At 49.7% G+C, this 23,336-nt stretch overlaps 1 protein-coding gene across 1 annotated transcript; it reads left to right on the top strand.

The window, feature by feature from the left end:
* Nucleotides 1-1,737: 1,737 nt before the first annotated feature.
* Lactbl1 (lactamase beta like 1) lies at nt 1,738-14,213 on the top strand. The gene is made up of 7 exons (XM_057783442.1): nt 1,738-1,749; nt 4,279-4,414; nt 5,151-5,260; nt 8,160-8,317; nt 9,303-9,541; nt 12,348-12,453; nt 13,229-14,213. The coding sequence occupies exons 1-7, from the start codon at nt 1,738-1,740 to the stop codon at nt 14,211-14,213; spliced, it is 1,746 nt and encodes a 581-aa protein (XP_057639425.1).
* Nucleotides 14,214-23,336: the final 9,123 nt, after the last annotated feature.

The following is a 23,336-nucleotide window of genomic DNA, read 5'->3' as shown; positions in this document are numbered from 1 at the left end:
GTATGGATTCTCTTCTGGCTGTACTGTGAATAACCCTGGCCTTGCAGATGAGAAATAGCTGTGTCTGGAGCTGGGTCAAATTAAGTATCCAGGAGGAACGCCACAGAAGACTGGTGGGTGTCCTGAAGGGGAGGCTTGCAAGCTCCTGCAATGAGTTAACTGTCTCAGATTATCAGCCCTAGCTCTGAGATGCTATCCTTGTCCTGAGGACTTCATAGTCGGTCAGATGTGGGGCAAGGAAGGCGTTCCCAGTGGGACTCCTGTGCTCCAACCTTAGCCCTGGCATTTCCTGGGAATTTCACATCTCTGAATATCAGCTTCTTTGGATGGGAAGTGTGACAAAATAGATTCTGCTTTGTGTAACTGCAGGGCAGGTCAAAGACACAGACGATGACCGGAATTCAATTCCTGGGACCCACACAGTGGAAAGAGAAAACCAGCTCTTGCAAATTGTCCTCTGACATTCCAGAAAGTCCACTAAGAAAAATCTAAAGTCAGCCTTAGGATCAGGTTGGGAGTTTGACACCAAAGCTAACTCATGGGAGCCAGCCTTTGCAGAGTCCTTCCTGGGGCCTGGTCCCAAGCTTCTTGATTTACAAGAACCCCCCCCCCCACACACACACACGGCTGCTTAATTAGATGTGGTTATTATTGTCCTCATTTACAAAAAAAAAAAAAAAAAATCAAAAGAGTGCCACTCCCAGGTAGGTCACCAGGGTGCTCCTGCGTGCCTCAGAAGTGACTGGTGAACTGGCTTGCGGTTTCAAAGTGGTCTTAGAGGCCTCTGGGTCAGATCCTCGTGGCTGTTCTTTGTCACCTCTTTTCTACTCTGGGCCCACAGAGATGCCTGGAGAGAGAGAGAGTTCCTTTGGGCCCACACTGCCCCCATCCCCCCCCCCATAGCTCCAGAGGTCACATGGGGCATGCAGCACTCTGACACAGCTGCCCAGCTTCCCTGCTTCTGGGAGTTAATCCTCTAGAGAGCAGGGAGGGATTAGCACCAGAGAAATGAGGGCCACATCTGTCACCGCTGGGCATTTGTGTAAAGCCCAGGCAGGGAACCCAGAGGACTCTCCTATCTCTCGGAACCCTGTGAAAGGCCTGAATTGTGGGGCCTATTGAATCCTTCCAGAAGTGGGTAAGATGTGAGACTCAGGGGCCTGGCAGGTCGTTGTGGGACAGGCTGGGGAGGGGACCTGGAAATAAGTGCCTGGGTCTGTTGGGAGATTTGGGGTAGGTGCAGTGCCCATCTGCTCAGGTTTGTCTGAGATAGAAGGGTTTGGGAATGTGGGTCTTCCAGTGTAAAAACCAGAATAGTTCCGGGCAATCGGGCAATGTGCGTTGGCCTGGACAGGGCTTCTGAGCTTGGGAAGAGTTCTCTTTCCCCTACATCCAAATCTTATCTCTTTATCTAGTTATTCTCTGTCCTCTCTTCTCCCAGGACCTTATTATTATTATTTTTTACATGTGTATGAGTGTTTTGCCTACATGTGTGTTTGTATCTTGAGCATGCCTGGTGCCCTGGAACTGTGGTTACAGCCTGGATGCAGGGAACTGAACCCAGTTTCTCTGGAGTAGCAGCCCGTGATCTTAACCCCTGAGATACCTCTCCAGCCCTCATTTCCCTACTGCTCCCACCTCCTTTTGCATTTGCTCCTCTCGTCTCCTGGCCACAGGTTCTCCTGGACTGCAGGCCTGAATTCTCAAGGATCTGGAATCTTCCATGCCTTGGAGAGGATGAAGACTCGGGTGAGGTTCAAACCGGAAATCATGCATCATCTTGGTCAGCATCCTGATTCCTCCCCAACCACCTGCTCAGTGACTCCACCCTCCATCCCACCCTGGCTGGTTCACCTGCACCCCTCACCAGAGCCTCTGCCCTTGCCTGCTTCTCTTTGGAGCAAGCACAGCAGCTGTGAAGGCTGTGCTAGCTCTTGTTGTCACACGACTCGTTCACAGGCCCATGCTTCCTGCACAGCCTTCTAGGGGCTTCTATTGCCTGAGCTCTCCAGGGGAGGGGCGGTGGTCAGACTCCGAGAGGTGAAGTCACTTGTCCAAATCTGGAAGGCACAGAGCTGAAGCCAGGTTCTGTTTGCTGCCCTTCCCAGGGTGTTATGCAAGTGGTGTGCAGTCTGCCACTCTTTGAGAGGGGCTTACTCGGCTTAACCCCGTGCCTTTGAGATTCATTCACATTACTGTATACATCAATACTCCACTATTAGCCGGGCGGTGGTGGCGCTCGCCTTTAATCCCAGCACTCAGGAGACAGAGGCAGGCGGATCTCTGTGAGTTTGAGGCCAGCCTGGTCTACAAGAGCTAGTTCCAGGACAGGCTCCAAAACCACAGAGAAACCCTGTCTCGAAAAAACAAAAAACAAACCAAACCAAAACAAATACTCTACTCTACATGGTTGTGTAACATTCCATTGCATGGACGCCATAATTTGTTTTCTCATTCATCACTGAAAGACATTTGGGTTGATCCAGGCCTGTGAAAATTTGTAAGTAGATTGGGAGATGGCTGAGTCAGGGAAGTGTAAGCATGAGGACCCAAGTTCAATTCCCCAGTATGGCGTGAAAAAATCCGGGGCACGGTGGTGTGCTCCTTCACTCCCAGTGTTGAAGAGGCAGAGATACGTCGTTGATCTTTGGAGTTCTCTTGCCAGCCAGCCTTGCCTAATCACTGAGCCTCATGTCCCATGGAGAAACCCTGCTTAAAAAACAAGGTGGAGAGCAATAAAGAAGACGCCTGATTCTGGCTCCCGACCTTTACATGTACAGGTAGACACACAGAGGAAGCCTCAATAAAGAACGGCTTCTGTGTGGACCCCAAGTTCTAGAGGTAAAAAAATAATTCTGAAGCCCACTGGAATTTCCAGATATAAAAATAAAGACGCGGCTGGGGCAGCGGTGACTTACGCCTTTAGGGCCAGGCTGGCGGATCTCTGAGTTCGCGGCGAGCACGTTCTACAGAGCAAGTTCCAGGACGGCCAGGGCTACACAGAGAAGCCTTGAAAAACAAACTCTCCTTTTTGAAGAGCTCCCTCCCCGATCCCGAGGGGTGCTGTCTAGGGTCTCAATGGATCCAGGAGGCAGGGCTAAGTTTGACCTGTCTTTTAACTTGCAGGGCAAAGTTCAATGCTTTTTAACGCCAAAACATTTCCCGAGAGGCAGGGAAAGAACGGTTGCTGCTTGCTTTGAGGTGCGAGGATTAATTACACGGACCTGCTTACGTATACGTTGCCTGTTACCGCTGCACCAGAATGGTCGAGTCAGCAAGCTAAGGGTCCGAGATGCTCTGCGCCCACAAGAGCCCGGGCAGCAGGCACTGTCTGGGTAGCAGCTCCGTGAGGGCAGAGATCCCTGAGGCTGCCTCCCTGCCTCACTTCCAGGTACCTGGCACAGTGCCTGGTGCCTAGGGGCTGCTCAGGAAAAAGGTGTTGCTAGGACGCGGACAAGGACGAGATCATGCCAGATGCAAGTCACCTTGTCAGATGCAAGGGCTGAGAACTGGGCAGAATGGATTTACTCTTGTTGTGTAATTTCCTGGGGAGACTCAAACAAACATCTATTCGCCCCTGAAAAAGCACCAATGACAGACCGAAGAAATGATCCCGCGCAAGTGAGCTTGTGGGGTCACGCACAAGGAGAAGGAGTGTCCTAGGTTCATTCTGTTCAGCACAGAGGCTTTTCTACCTGTTTCGGAAGAGTGGCACAGTGGTAGGATGTTACGAAGAGCCTTCTAGAACCATCCACCACACTGAGCAGTACCCACATGCTGGAAGCTTCAGGCATGCCTGCTGAGGGCTCTATCCTAGATTCGAGATCAGGAACCTGGAGGTGCAGGTGCCCCGGAAGTGGGGTGTGGCAAGGTCTGTGCTGTGCACACGTCTGACGTGTACTGAGTAACCAGTACACCAAAGGCTAAAGAAGAAAAAGTGGACAGGTGCCCCTGGCGTGGAGGGTTCTCCCATTAGGGAGGCTGGCAGTGGGAAAGGTGGGGAGGTCACCATTGTTCTACACTCAGGGACTTCTATTTGAACTCCCAGGGTCACAGGTGAGGCAAGGTGGGGAAGACTTCCTAGAGGAGGTGGCATTTCAGGGGGCTCAGGATATCTTGATAGGTGAGGCGAGGCGAGGGCATCATGCCAGACCAGGCGTGGAGAGTTGAGGTGCTTACCCTGGGGAGGCCCTTGGCTTCACGGGTAGCATTGCAGTGAAGGTACCTTTCTCTCCCTGCAGAGCCCAGAGCCCATGACCTGTGTCTTTGCTTCTCCAGGCCTGCCACCAGCCTCGTCTCCTAAAAGGGAAAAAGAAATGGCTTTTGCGGGCCCTCATCGGCTTCCTCTTCCTGTTCTCAGTGGCCATGACTGGCTGCTTCCTGTGGCAGTACCACCTCCCCAAGCTGCAGACTGGTGAGTGAAGGAGCCACTTGCTCCCACCCCCAGAGCATGGGTCCCTGTTGGGCCTGGAGCAGTCAAGGACATGAGGGTGAAGGGGGATAGTTAAGATTTAGACTCAGGAGCAGAGGCCTCTTCCCTCCAAGCCACACACCAGAGATAAGCATCTCTGGTCACAGGGCACTCTGCACTTGGTCAAGTTCTTATAAACAAGGTGACAACCCTATTGCCCAAGGTTTCAGAAGTCATCCAGCATGGGGGGTCAACTCAGGGTTCCCAAGATGCTCAAGCAGAGGCTGGTGAAATGGCTCAGTGGGTAAAGAAAGGCATTTGCCAAATAAGCCTGATGGCTTGAGTTCAATCCCCAGAACCCATGTGAAGGTTGAAGGCGAGAATTGACTACGTAGACTTGTTTCTTTGACCTCTGTATGCATACGTACAACATGCATGTGTACTCCTGTGTGTGTGCCTCATGTGCACATACAAATTTAAAATTTTAATTTTAAAAATCAAGGTTGAAGGGCTGTCAGGAGGAAGGGAGGATGGGGACTAGTTGCTGAGACCTGAAGGGACTCAATCCATGACACTATGCCTTGGCCCTTAATCCCTTGGCTGGCCCATGACTGAACATTTTCTGGGAAGGCTCCCGCTGGTGGGAGAATGTCTCCCTAGGCAGCCTTCCTGTCTTTTAAGATGTCCCTTTGCCCTTGACCTGACCTCTTCTGTATTCACCTCCTGATATGTCCTCTAGGTTCCTTGAAGCCAGAGGTAACCCCAGCCCCAGTGAAGATGTGTCCGCGTCACCCCGAGCTTGTGCCTCTGGCTCACCCCCTCCCAATACTGAAGGAGGCATTAGAGAAGGTTAGTGATAGCCCAGGAGGTTACAGGTAGTGTGGTAAAGCTTGGCAGAGGAGGAATTGCTCTCTGGGCTGTGGCATTCATTCATCCATCCATTCATTCACTCAACATGCTTATATTTTTTAGTTTTTGGTTTTTAACATGTTTTCTCTGCATAACAGTGCTGTTTGTCCTGAAACTTGGCCTTGAACTCCCAAGTATCCACCTGTCTCTGCCTCCTGAGTGCTGGGAATAAAGGTGTGAGCTACCACAACCAGTTTTCAACACAAATTTGAGTGCCTGTTCTGTGCCTAGAATTCTAGGGCTTGGGAGGCAGAGGCAGGAGGATTATTGCAAGTTGGAGGCCAGCCTGGGCTACACCATGAGTTCTAAACCAGATGGGGGTGGGGGAGAGACTAACTCCTAGTCAGTCTGTTAGGTGAAGGAAGCAGTTAAGATAACACACATTTCTGACTCAGGGGCAAGAGTGAGGATTAGGAGCCTGGGGTTGGGGTGGCCCATGCCTATTAGTCCCAGCACTCTGGAGGCAGAAGCAGTCAGATCTCTGAGTTCAAGAACAGCCTGGCCTACAGATCAAATTCTAGGAAAGCCCAGTCTACACAGAAAGATCCTGTCTCAGGAGACTAAAAAAGAGTGAAAATTAGTTTCTTAGTTAGGGTTTCTATGTATGTATGGTGAAGAAACACCATGACAACAGCAAGTCTTGTAAAGGAAAACATTCATTTGGGTAGCTTACAGTTTCAGAGGTTTAGGCCATTAGCATTATGACTGGACATGTCAGCATGCAGGCAGATATGGTACTGGAGAAGGAGCTGAGAGTACAGGAGATACATCTTGATCTTGCAGGCACCAGGAAGTGGTCTGGGACATTGTGTGTGGCTTGAGCATATGAGACCTCAAAGCCCATTTTCACAGTGACATACTTCCTCCAACAAGGCCATGCCTATTGCAACAAAGCCACACCTCCTATGTACTCTACTCCCTATGAACCTATAGAGGTCAATTACATTCAAACTACCATAATTAGGAAAGTTTTGGGGACTGTGGGGCTGAGATGTGAGGTTTTGGAGGCTGGTAGGGCCCTGCAGGACCAAAGCGGAGATTTGAACAGGTAGGGGATGCCCAATGATGTATGTATGGTAAAGAAGTTGAAGGACGTAGGAGTGCACTCCAAACAGTGGGGCCAACATATGAAAAGGCCCAGGGGCAGTGGAGTGAGCACAGGGCACATAGAGAGGGAGGGAAAGATGAAACGGGAGAGTAACGGAGTCTACACCACAGAGGCTGCTGTAACATGGTCAAGCGCACACATAGGTGCACACACATACACAAGTACACGCACCAGGGCACAACTTGCGCCACTTCAGGATGGCTCTCCTTGGTGCCAGTCAGTTTCTGCTGTGTGGGCCACTCATCTTAGGAGAAGAGACACAAAGGGAACAGGGTCTAAAACATCTGGGCAGCTGTGCACTCTCTGACGACCAGTAGAAGGAAAAGGGTAGCAAGTTCACAGAAGTTTTTTGTGTTTTTTTTTTTTTTTTTTTTTTGGTTATTTTTGTTTATTTGAGACAGACTTTCTCTGTGTAGCTCTGGATCCTGTCTTGGAACTCGTTCTGTAGCCCAGACAGGCCTTGAACTCACAGAGATCTGCCTGCCTCTGCCTCCCAAGTGCTGGGATTAAAGTCTGCCATGCGTTACCACGGCCTGGCCACATGGGTTTTATACTCAAAGATAATAGTTACTTTTCTAGAGGTGTTAATGATGTATTGCTTTTATTCTTGGACTGAACTGCTATTCTTACTCCCTGTTACAGAACAGGGGAAGGCAGCCATCTCCAGACAAAGGGTCTCGGAAGACACTCTGACACAAACATGACCCCACTTCCACAGCAGCTCAAGTAGTACATGACAATTTACCAATATAACATATGTCACAGGGCCACAGGACTCAATGACAAAGCAGCCTCCTTACACTGAGCACTGGGGTGTCAACCAGGGATGTGCGACCCCTTTGTTTGTTTTTTTTTTTTTTTTTTTTTTTTTTTTTTTGGTTTTTCGAGACAGGGTTTCTCTGTGGTTTTGGAGCCTGTCCTGGAACTAGCTCTTGTAGACCAGGCTGGTCTCGAACTCATAGAGATCCACCTGCCTCTGCCTCCCGAGTGCTGGGATTAAAGGCGTGCGCCACCACCGCCCGGCTGTGCGACCCCTTTGTATACATGTCTAGGGAATCCCCGACTATATCGGTGAACTGAGACCCCCAAGACTGACTTAGGGCATGTGTCTAGGGAGACAGAACTTAGCACGGGGCAGGTAAGGCCACGGGGCAAGGTGTCTGGTAACTAATTAAGTAGAGGGGTTGGAAAGATGGCTCAAAGGTTTGTGCAAATATGAGGACCAGAGTTCAGACACTCCACATGGGTGTAAAGGCTGGGTACATGTGGCCTGCCTGTAATCCCAGCGCTTGGGTGGAGAGAGGATTCCCTTAGAGCAAGATGGCTAGCTAGACTAGCTGAACTGGTGAGTTCTAGGTTCAAGAGAGAGACCCTGATATGATACATAAAGGTGAAGGGTGTTTTAGACACCCAGTGTCAGTTTCCAGCTTCTATGTCACGTGCACACATGAGCACCCCTCTTGTGAACAGAAATACACACACGCAAACAACATACATACACACACACACACACACCAAAATCCTTTAGGGAGCCCTATGTCTGAAATCGGTGGGAGGGAAGCTGATGAGAGAGTAAGCCCTCATGGGGCATGGTACCGGGGTTGCGAGGTCTGGAGCCTCTGAGGGTACTGTGGGGGGGAGGTACAGCTGTGGGGACAGGTGGGTGTGCTGAGGCAGGGGCCTCAGCTGTCATTGCACCCACCTTCTGAGCTCCTATTCTTCTTCTGCCAGGTGGACGGGATTCTGCGCAAGGCGATGTTGACCCCTGGCCTTGCTGCCATGTCTGCCCTTGTCATCCACAATGACACCGTGCTCTGGACTGGCAACTTTGGGAAGAAGAACGGCTCAGATCCAAATTCTGGAACCCCTAATGAGTATACCATATACCGGTTAGTGGGGTGACCTCCAGGGTCTCAGAGGGGATGTGGAGGATGGCAAGCCAAGCAGATATAGGAGGCAGGGACATTCAAGAGAACTGTGGCTGGGGTCCCAGCTGCCAGGGCCTGTGGCTCAGTCCTGATAACTATGTAGGAGACAGTGGTCCAGAGAAAGGCAGGAAGTCCAAGTGCCCAGTGTCATACCACAGGGACCACAGGCACAGGCCAAGTGAGGAAAGGAGTCCATCTCCTCGCCTCTCAGTGTGCCACCCAGGAGCGATAGCCAGCTCCCAGGCCTGTGAGTCAGTGGCATTGGCCCAGTTGGAAGCAGCTGGAGACACTTGGCAGCATGCCCAGAGCCTCTCCTTTCATGTGCTGTCTGCAGAGTCCTCAGAGCTATAACAATGGACACATTTGATCCCAGGGATGCTGTGGGGACCGCAGGGGCCTGATGGGATTTAGCCTCACATCGCACCTTTGTGATGCTAGACACAGGGCCCAGAGTTCTGTTTGTCTTGCTTACTATGTCCTTGTCACTTGTCGGCCATGCTGAGTGCCCTGTGAGTGTGCATACTCACACACTCACACCCACACATATGCACATAGATACTCACATGCATGCGTATGTGTGCACACACATACCTTACCCCCCATTTTACCACGTGAAACCAACAGTAAAACTCTCAGAAAGGTCTAGTAGCTTGCCCAAGGCCACATAGCCAGTGAGAGATAGGATTCACCAAATCCAGGTTGACCCCCCCGGTACAAGTGGGGCTTGATAAAAGGCCTAGCATGGGGCAGGCACTGAACGGTCCATTCTATCAAGCTTCTGGTACATTCTACGCATCCCAAGGCTCTCTACAGAGGCTGGGAATTCAGCTGGAGATGCAGACTGGAGTGGAATCTTGACTATGAGAAGCTGGAGGCTGGGCACAGGGTGGGGAGTAGGCCGCGAGGTTGATAGGTTGCCCTCCGTACTCCTGTCCCCCCAATACAGGATTGCCAGCATCTCCAAGATCTTCCCCGTGCTTATGCTGTATCGGCTGTGGGAGGAGGGCGTTGTGGCCTCCCTGGACGACCCTCTGGAGCGCTATGCCAGCAGCTTCTCCATCAACAACCCGCTGGGCAAGGCCCAAGACCCTGAACCACAGGACCCAGCGGGGGAATTTGAAGAGATGGGTTCCCTCCCAAGGCCTTCTTCTGTCACTCTCCGGAGGATGGCCAGTCAGCTGTCAGGTGAGCCTCAGAACTACCCAGCTGAGCCAATCCACATCCGAGGGCCTGGGTGGGGGGGAGCAGGCACAGGACACAGATTCCCATCCATTAGGACTCTGCTCTGGTTCCTGAACGGTCATGGGTGGTGGCCATGGGAGGAAGAGCTGAGGTAAGCTGGGGATAGTTTTTTTTTTTTTTTTAAAAAAAACTTATTTTAGAAATGTATGTTTGTGTGTGCATGAGTATGTGTCATATGTGTGTGGGTGTCCACAGAGGTATGCACCAGACTCTCCTCAGCTGGAGCTACAGGTGAGTGCCAAGAACTGAACTTGGGTCGTTGGGAAGAGTGGCTTTAGCTGTCATCTCTCCATCACTGGGACTTACTTTATTGAGAAAGGGTCTCTTATAGCCCAGGCTGGTTCCAAACTCACTGTGTAGCTCAGGGTGACCCTGAACTTCTGGTCCTTCTTTCTCTACCTCCTGAGTGCTAAGATTACAGGCATGTGCACTCTGTTTTGGATGTATGTCATTGGGGGAAGGAACTCAGGGCTTCACACGTGCCAAGCAAGCACTGCACCAGTTGAGCTCCGTCCCTGGCCTGAACCTTGGAATACAGATCAGGCAGAGAAAAGCTCACACACAAATGAGCCAGGATCTGTGTATCGTGCCAATGGCAAGGCAACAAACTGAAACTGGTAGGGAGCTCTACAGTGAGGACCTAGACTCCCTGAACACACACATAAAGGACATGTGGAAAGCCGCAGCCCACAGGGGACAGAGGTGGAGGACAGGGAAAGAATTGACACAGCACAGAAATGGCTGTGGGGTAGGTATTTAAAGATGCCAACTCTCGTTCACCAAAACACACATGCAACTTAAAACCACACTGAGACACACTGTTCGCGTCAGACTGGAAAGATCGAAATAGTGGGTGCACTGATCGGGGAAACCATGGAGATGATGTCCTCATTCACAACAGTGGAGGGAATTTAAACTGACTTAAATTTAACTCCCCTGTTCTGGCTAGTTTTATGTCAACTTGACACAAGCTAAAGTCATCCGAGAGAAGCGAACCTTGATTAAGAAAACGTTGCCATAAGATCTGGTTGTAGACAAGTGTGCAGGGCATTTTCTTCATAGTGATTGATGTGGAAGGGCCCAGCCCATTGTGGGGGATGTCACTCCTAGGCGGGTGGTCCTGGGTTCTAAAAGAGCTGAGCAAGCCAGAGCGAGAAAGCCAGTAAGCAGCACTCCTCCATGGCCTCTGCATCAGCTCCAGCCTCCAGGTTCCTGCCCTATTTTAGTTCCAGCCTTGGCTTCCCTCGAACTGTGATAGGTAAGTCAAATAAACACTTTCCTCCCCAAGTTGCTTTGGTCATGGTATTTCATCACAGCAACAGAAACCCTAACTAATCCCCCCAATAAACAGACAACAAAGGGCTCAAACCTATATGAAGGAGAATTCAAATATTGATCACAACAGTTCTCTGTCTTTTTGAGTTAGTGTCTCAAGTAGCCCAGGCTTTCCTCACTAGGTAGCTGAAGAGGACCTTGAACTCCTGACCCTCCTGCCTCCAGCTCCTGAGTGCTGCCACCACCCCAGTCCATCACCACCCCAGTCCATCACCAGTTAATAGGCCAGGGGTCAACAGTACAGTGTGTACTTGGCATGTGAAAAGCCCTGGGTGGAGGCCCAGCAACAATGGGGAAAAAAGAGTGTACATTCCCTTGGACTGAGAAATTTCACTTCTAGAATATTCTGCTGCAGATGTGGTCGCCCCTTGTAGCATAAACATGCTCACAGTTATTCACTGAATAGTGTTTTACAGTAATAAGGGGAGCCAGTGGGAAGATTCATATCTGTAGCCCAGTACTTCTAAGATGGAGGCAGGAGGATCAGGAGTTCAAGGTCACCCTGGGCTCTCATGAGACCCTCTCCAAACACAAAAACCAAAACAAGAAGAAACGACCTATATGTTCCTCACTAAGGAATGGCTATGCAATCAAATACCATATAACTCTAAACCAGTGGTTCTCAACCTTCCTAATGCTGTGACCCTTTAAAACAGTTCCTCATGTTGTGGTGACCCCAAACCCTAAAATTATTTTCGTTGCTACTTCATAACTGTAATTTTGCTACTGAATGGTGTCTCAGTTCCTAAGGCCATCGGAAATATGTGCTCTAAATGACGTTCTTTGTTTATGGATATGAAGTAAGTAGGAGAAAAGTTCATGTATTATGTGTTGCTACAGAAATAAAGATAAAAATTACGTAAAGATTATACAAACATACCAATTATAAAAATATGTTTATGTATGAGGCAATGTGTAATACATATGATTATATACCATGCTATGTATTATATAACTATTAATTTCTTTTTACATTTTTTTGTTCGTGTGTGTGGTGTGGTAACATACACACCATGGCACTTGTGTGGATGTCAGAGGACAATTTACAGGAGTTTGATGCCTCGGGACTGCCACAGAGGTCCTGGGGATTGAACTTAAGGAGTCAGGCTTGTAGGCAGGTGCCTTTACCAGATAAGCCATCCTGTCAGCCCTAAATATTAAATATTTCAGATTGTATTAAATGCCTTTGGAAGGCCTGGTCTTGGTGGCACCTGCCTGCAATCCCAGCACCTGGGAGAGCGGAGAGAAGAAAGAAATGAAAACAGTTTGCTTCCAGGAAGGGGAAATCATGGCCTGCTGGGGTGGGAGGAGGGGAGGGGAGGCTTGTGAGCAAATGTGATTTGGTGGTGGTCTAGGGATGGGACTTTCCCGGCAAAGCACAGGTCCTGCAGGCCTGACCACTGCTTTTCCCTAGGGCTTCCCCGAAGGCTGCGGGGCACTTCGCTGTTGTGGAGGGGCAGCACTCAGGAGGCTCTGAGCCTGCTCAGGGATGACGTGCTGGTGGCTGACCCAGGAAGCAGGTGAGGAGTGTGCCCTGAAGTCCAGCTACGCTTGAGGAAGTGTTTCTCCCAGATGGTTAGAGTCAGCAGGGTTCACCTACACTGAATAGCGTCCACCCTACAGCCAGCAATAGAGTCCATCCTACTGAGGTCCCCATGGGCAGGCACAGCAAGGTCTGGAAGAGCTGGGCCCAGAACCCGGGTCTGTTCCAGTCTCCGGGTCCCTCATCAACTGAAATGTTTATTGAGCATCTGCTCTGGGGATGGCGTGGTTGGGCACATTTGTCATCCCCACATTCGGGAAGCTAAGGCAGGAGGATGGAGAGATGGAGGCCAGCTTGGGCTGCACAATGAAATTGTCTAAAAAACAAACAAACAAGACACAAAAAGCAATTAAGGCAACTACTCCACCCAGATTCTGCTAAGCGCTGAATATACCAGCAAACATTTGACCAAGGCTCCTTTCTACAGTTTACACTGATGAGGGAGACACAGTGAAGAAATAAATGACACAAATACAGATTTTGCCGCGATGGCTGATGGTGTGCAGATAAAAGTCTGACCATTGAACAAGAAGTGTAGTTTTGAGAGCTTGGGGTGGGGGTGAGGGTGGAGAACAGACAACACACATATGTCACACAGAGGCTGCTGGCACTCCTCTGACACCCTGGGCCAGATTTCCCTCTGCTTCTCCAAATACGGTAGGTCATGTGTTCTTTCTCCTTCCTGGTGCCACCACACTGTCCTGGGAATCATATCCAGGACCCCATCCCGATGCCCCTTTCTCACCCTCCAGATGCCACTACAGCACGCTGGCCTTCTCGCTTCTGGCTCATGTGCTGGCTGCTCACACGGCACAGGGCAACTATGAACGCTGGGTATCTGAGCAGGTGCTGGAACCGCTGGGGATGAGTGACACCAGCTTTACACTGACTGGAGCTGTGCGAGCTCGCCTGGCTGCTGGCTTCTATGGCAGCGGCCGGTCTGCGCCGCTCTATGATCTGGGCTGGTACAGGCCATCGGGCCAGATGTACTCGACAGCTGCAGACCTGGCCAGGCTGGCGGTTGCGCTACTGGGCGCAGGGCCCCGACGGTTGCTGCGGCCAGACAGCCTGGCCACGCTGCTGTCACCGCTGCGCACCTGTGCCCATGGCTACTTCGCTCGAGAAACTGGTACACCCTGGGAGTTCCACGAGCAGCGAGGATACCGAGTGGCGCGCAAGGACGGCGACTTGGACGGCTACGCCGCCAGCCTGGCGCTCGTGCCACCGCTGCGCTTAGGGTTTGTGTTGTTGCTGGCGGGGCCGCGCCCACCCACGCGTGACCTGGTGGCTGACGCCCTGGACGTGCTACTGCCTGCTCTGGAGCACGCTTTGCGCGATGCTGAACGCGCCCCTGCGCCCCCGCCCAGCGCGCGCCCGTTTGCCGGCTTCTTCACCTTCGCGAACCGCACCTTTTACGAGGTGCGTGCTGCGGGGCCGCGTGGCGAGCTGCGCTTGCGCCAGTTTGGGCCGCGCGTGGAGGCGCTCGTGCCCGCAGCCTTCCGATCGCTCGCCCTGCGCCACGTGCGCGGCCGCATCTTCCAGCTGCACGTGGCACGTGAGTTCCCGTGCACACTGCCGCTCGCAGACGCCTGGCTGTCTCTGGAAGCGCAGCATGGGCAGCTGGTGCGTTTCTATCCGTTGGACCGCCACGGGCTGGCGCCAGGCTTCGACGTGCCCGGACTCAATACCTATGGAGTGCTGCGCCTGCAGCGCAGGCCGGTGTTTGGCTCCCAGTGAGCTGGGGATGCCAGCGTGCGCCCTAGTGCAGCGCCCACCCATGCCTTTGCACTGCTCATGCATACAACCATCCTCATGCCTCCAGCCCTTCCACACCAGCCTGCTGTTACCTGCTACCTGAAGCCTCCTCCTGCAACACCCCCGCCCCAGCCTCTTGCTTACAGCCACTCTCCCTGACACTGCCTGCCCCATCTCACCTTCCGCCATTGCAGCCCCTCCATACCTACAGCCTTCCTTCAGCCTCTTTTCCCTGCAGCCTCCCCTGCATGGGTTTGTCCAGCTCCAGCCTTGCCCTTCCTCCAGCTTCCCACCCGAGGTTGGCAGGGAGGCCAACCAGAGAACACAATAGTTGGCAAAGTGGGTGGTCTTCCTTGGACCACAGCTGGTTTCAAACTGCCCTTATTCACCTGGGAGGAAGAGTTATACAAAAATTTACAGTGAGCATTTAAACACGTAGGCATTGCCCCGCCACAGTGATACAGGTCAGCACTTGGGAGAATCAGGAATTCGAGGCCAGCCTGGACTGCAGGAGACTGTTCAGACAATCAAACAAATACTGAAACTTTTTTTTGTGTGTCTGTTGAAACAAAGACAAAAATACCGGGAGCGGTGCTGTCTTTTAAAAACCACTCTTTCTGGGCTGGGAGTGTAGCTCAGAAGGTAGAGAGCTTGTGTAAGGCTGCTTAAACACGGTGTGGTAGCACATACCTGTAACTCCACTATTGGGAAGGTGGAGGTAGAAGGATCAGAAGGTCCAAGCCAGTCTGAGCCACATGAGATGCTATTTAAAAGAACAACAGCTTTTTTTGTTTTTGTTTTTGTTTTTAATTGAGTTACAATTTACCTAATATTAAAGGCACCATGAGGTGCAGTTCATATATTCATTTAGTGGGACTGCAAATAGAACCCAGGGCATTGCATACTAGGCTCTACCAACTGAACTCCATCCCCAGCCTGAGTTTGGATGATTTAGAGAAATCTTTATACCCATCACCACAATTAAGGTCTGTGAGACTTCCATCACCCCCAAAGCACCACCCCTGCTATTCCTTTGCAGTTACCTCCTCTTCCTCTTCCCCTCGCCCAGCCCCAGGCAACTACAGGATGGTCTCCTGTCATTTTATATTAGTTTCACCTGCTCCTGAGCGTGCTGTGAAGGGGATCACACTGTGGAGGTGGTGTGTGCACCTCCTTGGGCTCAGTGTGCTGTATTTGAGGTCCGAGTCTTTATGTGCATCCATGGTTCACTGCTTTTTATTCCACAGCATGGCGGTGCCATTTTATCCCTTCCTCCACTGATGGACATTTGGGTTGTTTCCAGACGGAGGTTGTTAGGGAAAGACGTTGTGTGCAAGTTCTCCTGTGTGCATAGGCTTTCATTGGCTTGGGTAAGTTTCTAGATGTGACTGCCAGGCAGTCTTCCAAAAGCTTGGTGCCAAGTTCTATCCCCGCATGGAAATGTGCGGTGGTTCTGTTACCCACGTACGTGGCAACACTTGGCTCTGTAAGTCTTTAATTTTAGCCATGCGGGTAGTTCTGAAGTCATATCTCACTGTGGTTTTAACTGTATTTTATTTATTGAATTGTAAAAGATATATATGTATATAAGATATATATGTATAGATGCACACATACTCTCTGGATACAGTTCCCTCCACTCTTTGGATTGATTTTTTCATTTTCCTTTTTTATGTACATAAGTACTTATGTATTTTGAGACACAATCTCCCATAGTCTAGGCTGCTGTGGAACTCACTCTGTAGCCCAGGGTGACCTTAAACTTGTGAATCTCCTGCTTCCACCTTCTGAGTGCTGGGATTATAGGCATGCACCACCATACCCCATTTATGCAGTACTGGATACAAACCCTCAGGGTTTCATGCATTCTGGGCAAACTGTTCCTTCTGAGCTACAATACCAACCCCTGTTCCTCTTTGTAATATTTTTTTTAAAAGTTTATATGTGTGTGTGATAGTTCGGGTTGTGTTTTCATGAGTGTAGGGACGATGTCAGAGCTGGAGTTATGGGCAGGCTGCTGTGAACCAGTGGGTGTGGATGCCTGGCAGGCTCTAACATTTTGATGAGATTTATGCCTATTAAAACCAATGCAAAGTTAGGGGCTACATTTCATATAACACACACACACTCACACACACACACACACACGCACACTGGAGCTTGAAGCCAGGGCCTCACGTATGCTAGTAGGCAGATGATCTCCCAGTACACAATATGCTCAGCTCCCATGTGTCTTTTAAAAGCTTTAGCTTTTAATTTTGAGATAATTACAAATCTCCATACAAGTGTCAGAAATAGCTAGAGTAGCCTTTATGCAGTTTCTTCTCCCAGGGACATCGTGCAGAATGTTGTAAGACACTGATCTAATGCAGCCAAGATCCAAAGCTCTTTCCTCACCGCGACAGCCCTGCCTTCCCCACTCCTAGCCTGCTCTCCAAGCTCTACCCTTTCCTTAAGCCCTAGCCAGCACAGCCTGCTCTGTACTTCTGGAATTCTGTCATTTTAGCACTATCATGTATTAGGGGCTGGCAGGACGGTTCCTCGGGTAGAGGTGCTTGCCTGACAGCCTGAGTTTGATGCCCAGAACCCACATGGTAGAAGGAGCGAATCAACTACCCCGAGTTGTTATCTGGTCTTCACCTGTGTACCATGACACCTGTGTGTAGACACACACACACATACACACACACAAGGATACACATATGTGCACAAGCACACTAAATAAATGGAATATTTAAGGGGGCTGAAGAGATGGCTCAGCACTTGAAAGCACTTGCTGCTCATGCAGAGGACTGGAGTCTGATTCCCAGCACCCTCCTTGAGCAGCGCACAACCGTTTATTACTCCAGTTTCAGGGGGTCTCATGTGATCTTTTGGCTTCTGTGGGCACATGACACATACACACACATACACATAAGAGTAATTGCTTTTGTTTTGTTTTGTTTTTTTTGAGACAGGGTTTCTCTGTGTAGCCCTGGTTGTCCTGGAACTCACTCTGTAGACCAAGCTGGCCTCAAATTCTGAGATCTGCCTCCCTCTGCCTCCTGAGTGCTAGGATTAACAGCAAACACCCCAAATAATAATAAATTCTTTAAAAAAGGAATTTCAGGTATTAAATGGAGTTGGGAGGAAGTAGGTAAACTTTGGGGATTTTCCCCAGCATTTAGGACGTGTTTCCAGTCATTTCAAGTGGCTGCAAGCATCAACAGTTTGTTCCTTCCGGTTGCAGAGTAGTGGCTCTATGGATGAATGGAACACTATTTGTCTAACCATTCACCACTTTTTCCTCTTCCTCCTCCTCCCCCTCCTCCTCCTCCTTCTCTTCTTTTCGACACAGGGTTTCTCTATGTAACAGTCCTAACTATCCTGGAACCAGCTCTGTAGCCCAGGTTGGCCTTGAACTCACAGAGATCGCCTGCCTCTGCCACCCTCTGCGCCACCACCGGCCTGCTGATCATTCACTTCTTGAAGGATACTGGGTTGTTTCCAGCTGGCAGTTCCTATGAATAAAGTTGCTATGAGTATTTGTTTACCCACATTTATGTGAGCTTGCTCTTATTTCTCTGGAATAAATGCCCCAGGAATGCAAAGAATTGGGGGCCAATGGAAGTATTCATTGTGGTCCCTCGGATAAGCCTCTCAGGTGCTGGGGTTCCAGGGATGCGCTACCACGCCCAGCTTATTTTACTCATTTTAATATGCCACTGTGATTCTAATTTACAATTTTCTAAAAGCTAATGATGTTGAAATTTTTCATGTGCCCCTTCCCGTAGTAGTACATACATCTTTTTGTCTTTGCTCTCATTGGGTTGCTAGTCATTTGTTGGATGCATGGTTTACAAGTGTCTTCTGGTATGTAGCTCATCATTCTATATCCTCTTAGCATCCTTTTGCAGAGCAACACTTTAAAAATGTTAAAGTTCTCTGGGCGGTGGTGGCACACACCTTTAATCCCAGCACTCAGGAGGCAGAGGCAGGCGGATCTCTGTGTTCGAGGCCAGCCTGGTCTACAGAGTGAGTTCCAGGATAGCCAGAGCTACACAGGGAAACCCTGTCTTGAAAATAAAACAAACAAAATAAAACAAAAAGAAAGAAAAATCTATTTGAACAAACACTCCAATATACACATTCTAAAACCAGTGTGTATCATCATGTGGCAGAAAAGGACTTCAGATGGGACTGAGTTAAAGAGCTGTGAGTGTGTGCGCGCGTGTGTGTGTGTGCACGTGTGCGCGTGCATGTACATGAATGTGGAGGCCAAAGGGCGATATCAGTTGTCTTCATCTGTCATCCCTTGCCTTATTTTTGAGACAGTCTCTCCCTGACCAGCTAGACTGTCGGACCAACAAGTCCCAGGACCCTTGTGCCTCAGCCTCCCTAACACCTATGATTGGCATCACCACCACACCTGCTTCTCCATGGTGTTGGGTATGAGAACACAGGTCCGCATGCTTGCCCAGCAGGTAGCCATTTCCTCAGTGCCTGCTGCTTCTCGTCTCCCGTTATTTCATTCCTTGGCTGACTTTAACTTTATTGTGCTTTATTTTTTTTAAAATTTTATTTCATGCTTTGCTTGCATGTACGCACATGGACCGTGTGCATTCCTGGTGTCCAAGGAGGCCACAAGGTGGCACCGGAGCCTCTGGAGCTAGGGCTACAGATGGTTGTGAGAGGCTACGACACTGCTGGGAACCAAATGTAAATAAATCTTTAAGAGTTTGACATCATCCTTGGCTATATTCCAAGTTTTTTTGTCAGCCTGGAATGCATGCGACCCCATCTCAAACAAACACACAGATGGACTGGTAAGCTGAATTAGCAGATAAAGGCACGAGCAGCTGAGGCCGAGGAGCTGCGTTTGACCCACAGAATCCAGATGACAGGGAGAACCGATGGTTCTGTCTCTGACCTCTTCATGCATGCTGTTGAATGGCCCCTCCAATAATAAATATGTAAGTAAACAAATGTAAAAACCATCATCAACATAAAAGACCTCTCCTGCCATCCGTCTCACCACTTTTGGTCTTTGTTTGACCTTCTTGAGAAGGTCAAGCTCTCAATCATTTTCATTTTAAGATCCCAGTGTCTTGACCTCCTGTGTATTTGATGTAGTGGTTCGAATGAGAAGTGTCCCTCGCAGGCTCACATACTTGAACATGTGGTCTCTGGTTGGTGGTGGCGGTGCTGTTTGAGAAGCTGTGGAACCTTCAGGAAATGGAGACTTGCTGGAGGAGGTGTGTCACTAGGGGTGGGCTTAAGAGTCTGTGGTCTCGGGCTGGAGAGATGGCTCAGAGGTTAAGAGCATTGCCTGCTCTTCCAAAGGTCCTGAGTTCAATTCCCAGCAACCACATGGTGGCTCACAACCATCTGTAATGAGGTCTGGTGCCCTCTTCTGACCTTCAGGCATATATACAGAACATTGTATGCATAATAAATATTTAAAAAAAAAAAAAGAGTCTGTGGTCTCACGCCCACATCCAGTTTCCACTCTCTGCCTCCTGTTGTAGTTGAAGATGTGATCTCTCAGCTTCCTGCTTTGACTTCCCACCATTATGGACTCTCCCTCTGGGTCCGTAAGCATAAACCAGCTCTTCCTTCCTTAAGATGCCTTTGGTCGTGATATTTTTCTCACAGCCACAGAAAGGTAATGAATACACGTGCTTAACCTGTAAGACCCCGTCTTAGGGTTTTTATTGCTGTGAAGAGACACCATGACCAACTGTTATAAAACAACAACAACATTTAATTGGGGTGGCGCACTTACAATTCAGAGGTTCAGCTCATTATCATTGCAATGGGGAGCATTGCGGGGTGCAGGCAGATGTGGTGCTGGAGCTGAGAGCCTACATCTTGTCTCAGAGGCAACAAGAAGTTGAGTGACTCACTGGGTGGTATCCTGAGCGCGGGAATCCTCAAAGCCCGCCCCTGCAGTGACACACTTCCTCTAATGAGGCCACACCCACTCCATCTCCTAACAGTGCCATTCCCTATGAGTTTATGGGGGCCAAATACATCCAGACCCCCACAGACCTTCATCCTAATCTCTTCCCCTGAGATCGCATCAGCTTCACCTTTTGCTGCCTTCATTCACTAAGTCCTACTCTCCTCACCCAGCCTCACCCAAGCCCTCGCAGGCTTTCTCAGAGGCACCTGGCCCAGCCTCCATCCTCCGCGTGGATATTGCTACCCTCTAAATTGCTTTCCTAACTCCAGGCTCGTACATCTGGCTGCTGGCTTGCCATCTAAGTGGCTAGGTTTCGCTAATCCCCGCCCCATCCCCCATCCCCCTTCTGCAGTTTTCCAAGAGCAGTGGTTAGGTTGAGCGCTCAGAGAATCCTCCACAGGGTCTCTCGCCTTCACATCCGATCCATCAGCAAACGACCTCAGCTTGGCTGCTCACTCGATCTAACTGCTTCTTCCATTTTTACCCTTCCTGCCTCCATCTTCCTCTCCAGAGCTGGAGTAAAGTCCTCCTATTTCCCTGCTCCATCTTTTCCCTCTAGGATGTTCCCGCTCCTGCATTTGCTCGACAGGCTATGGTTCCTGGTTACCCAACATTAATCCGGGTGTTTTGTAGATGTGATTAACAGCTTCATTCATTGACTTAAATTAAGGATTGTAGTTGGGGAATATTATTTTAAGGTGTATGACTTGTTTACTCTGCATTTGTTTAACTCTGTGACGCTGAGATTCTTTGCCTGTCTAAAACACCTGATAAAGAGCTGAACCGCCAATAGTGAGGCAGGATCAAGGATAGGCAGGGCTGGCAGACAGAAAGTATAATTACAAGGAGACCCAAGGAAGGAGGAGGAACAAGAGAACAAGGAGAGGAGGACATCAGAGGTCAGCTGTCCAGCTAAACAGCAAGGCACTGAGTCAGAGTGAAAGGAAGATACAGAAGAAAAGGAAAAAGCCCGAGGAAAGAAGTAGTTGGGATAATTTAAGTTAGAAAAGCTGGAAAGAAACAAGTCCACGCTAAGACTTGGCACTAATAAGTAAGAATAAGTCTTCATGTGTGATTTGTTTGGGAGCTGGGTGGTGATTCCCTCCCAAAAGGAAAAAGATTAAAACTTTGTACAAGAGATTGTAGTTTATGTAAGCTGGTGGACTCATTTAGTAGTGAAGGGCCTTAAGAGGAAAATGAAGTGGTTAGGTTAGAGAGGGAGTAGCCTCACCATGGTCAGTGGCATCTACCCGCTCTGGGACTTCCTGCCTGCTGCTGGTCGGCCATCCTACCAATTAAGGGATTTGCTGGGGAAATGCTAAACCAGTTCCCTGAAATAGAGTAAATCAATCCTCCCCATTTTTTTTTTCTTTTTCTTTTTCTTTTTTGTTTTGTTTTGTTTTTTCAAGACAGGGTTTCTCCGTAGCTTTAGAGCCTATCCTGGAACTAGTTCTTATAGACCAGGCTGGCCTCGAACTCACAGAGATCCACCTGCCTCTGCCTCCCTAGGGCTGGGATTAAAGGCGTGTTCCACCACGGCCTGACAAGCCTTTCAATTTTTAAGTCATTTTTTTTCTTCCTAAGATCGGGATTCTCTGTGTAGCCCTGGCTGTCCTGGAACTCTGTAGACCAGGTTGGCCTCGTACTCAGAGATCACCTGCCTCTGCCTCCCGAGTGCTGGGATTAAAGGTATGTGCCACCACTGCCTAGTTTTTTTTTGTTTTTTTTTGGTTTTTCGAGACAGGGTTTCTCTGTGGTTTTGGAGCCTGTCCTGGAACTAGCTCTTGTAGATCAGGCTGGTCTCGAACTCACAAAGATCCGCCTGCCTCTGCCTCCCGAGTGCTGGGATTAAAGGCGTGCGCCACCACTGCCCGGCTCTGCCTAGTTTTAAGTACTTTTTTTTTTTAAGTTTTTTTTTTTATTTGGAAAGACCAATTTTACTATACTTTAATTAACACACCCATTTCTTGTATTTTTTGAGATTATAATTATAGCATGTCTCCCTTCCCTCTCCTCCAAACCCAACTGAAATTACAACCTGGAAGCTTCTGGAAACAGCTTCCGTGTTGACCCTGAGGAAACACTTCCCAGAAGGCTTCGCCTCGGTGATGCTGCTCTCTTGTTGATCACGGCTGATTCTTCAGCCCCAAATGACTAGAAACCATGGATTCTTCACACAAATGGCCCACTAGAGTCTCTGCTTCCCTCTGAAGCGCCACGAGCCAGGCCACCCCGCCGTCTTCTGCACTGCTCTCAACTGTCTCATCTCCCGAGCTCCCGCAGAACAGCCACTGAGCTCACAACACTCAATGGCTCTTCTAGGCCAAAGTTCCAAAGTCCTCCCACAAGCACCCCCAAACAACATGGTCAGGTCCATCAGAGCAGAACCCCACTGTCCTGGTACCAACATGTCTTACGGTTGTTATTGATGTGATGGAACACCATAACCAAAGCAAGATGTGGAGAATGGGGTTAATCTGATTTACACTTACACATTATAATCCATCACTGAAGAAAGCCGGCGGCGGGGTACCTGAAGGCAGGAGGTGATGCAGAGGCCATGGAGGAATGCTTGCTCTGCCTGCTTTCCTACAGAACCCAGGACCATCAGTCCAGGGATGGGACCACCCACAATAGTCTGGGCCCTTCCCCCTTGACCACTAATTAAGAAAATGCTCTACAGGCTGGCCTACAGCCTGGTTTTCTGAATTGACACTCCCTCCTCTTTGATAAACTCTAGCTTGGGTCAAGTTGACATAAAAACTAAGCATCCCGGCATCCCAGCCCTACCTCTGATTCCCCAGAACAGAAGCCAAGTGCTGGTCAGGATTCCGCAAAGCCGTGACTGCACCAAAGTTACAGTGTTGAATCTCCCTCCTCCCGTGTGTTCTCATGGATGGTTTCCCATTCTGCAGAGAGCATCTCTTGAGACCCCTGCAGAACTGGAATACAGAACCCTCCTCTAACAGCCTTCACCTGACATCTCCATGACAGACACGGCTGAATGTCTGAGCCGTGTTGTGGGCACAGAAGTTGCATGTGACTGATGTGGTCCTGCCATTATGGGTTCCTGCTCACTAGGCCCTCATCGTGTTCACTCCCTTCATCACTACCCATCCTGTAGGAGTTAGACGTCACCAGCCCATTTTACAGAGTTGGCC

The sequence above is a fragment of the Chionomys nivalis genome, chromosome 11, assembly GCF_950005125.1.
Source record: "Chionomys nivalis chromosome 11, mChiNiv1.1, whole genome shotgun sequence".
NCBI lineage: Eukaryota > Metazoa > Chordata > Mammalia > Rodentia > Cricetidae > Chionomys > Chionomys nivalis.
Note: the sequence above shows the minus strand (reverse complement) of the source record. Positions and strands in the feature narration are given on the sequence as shown.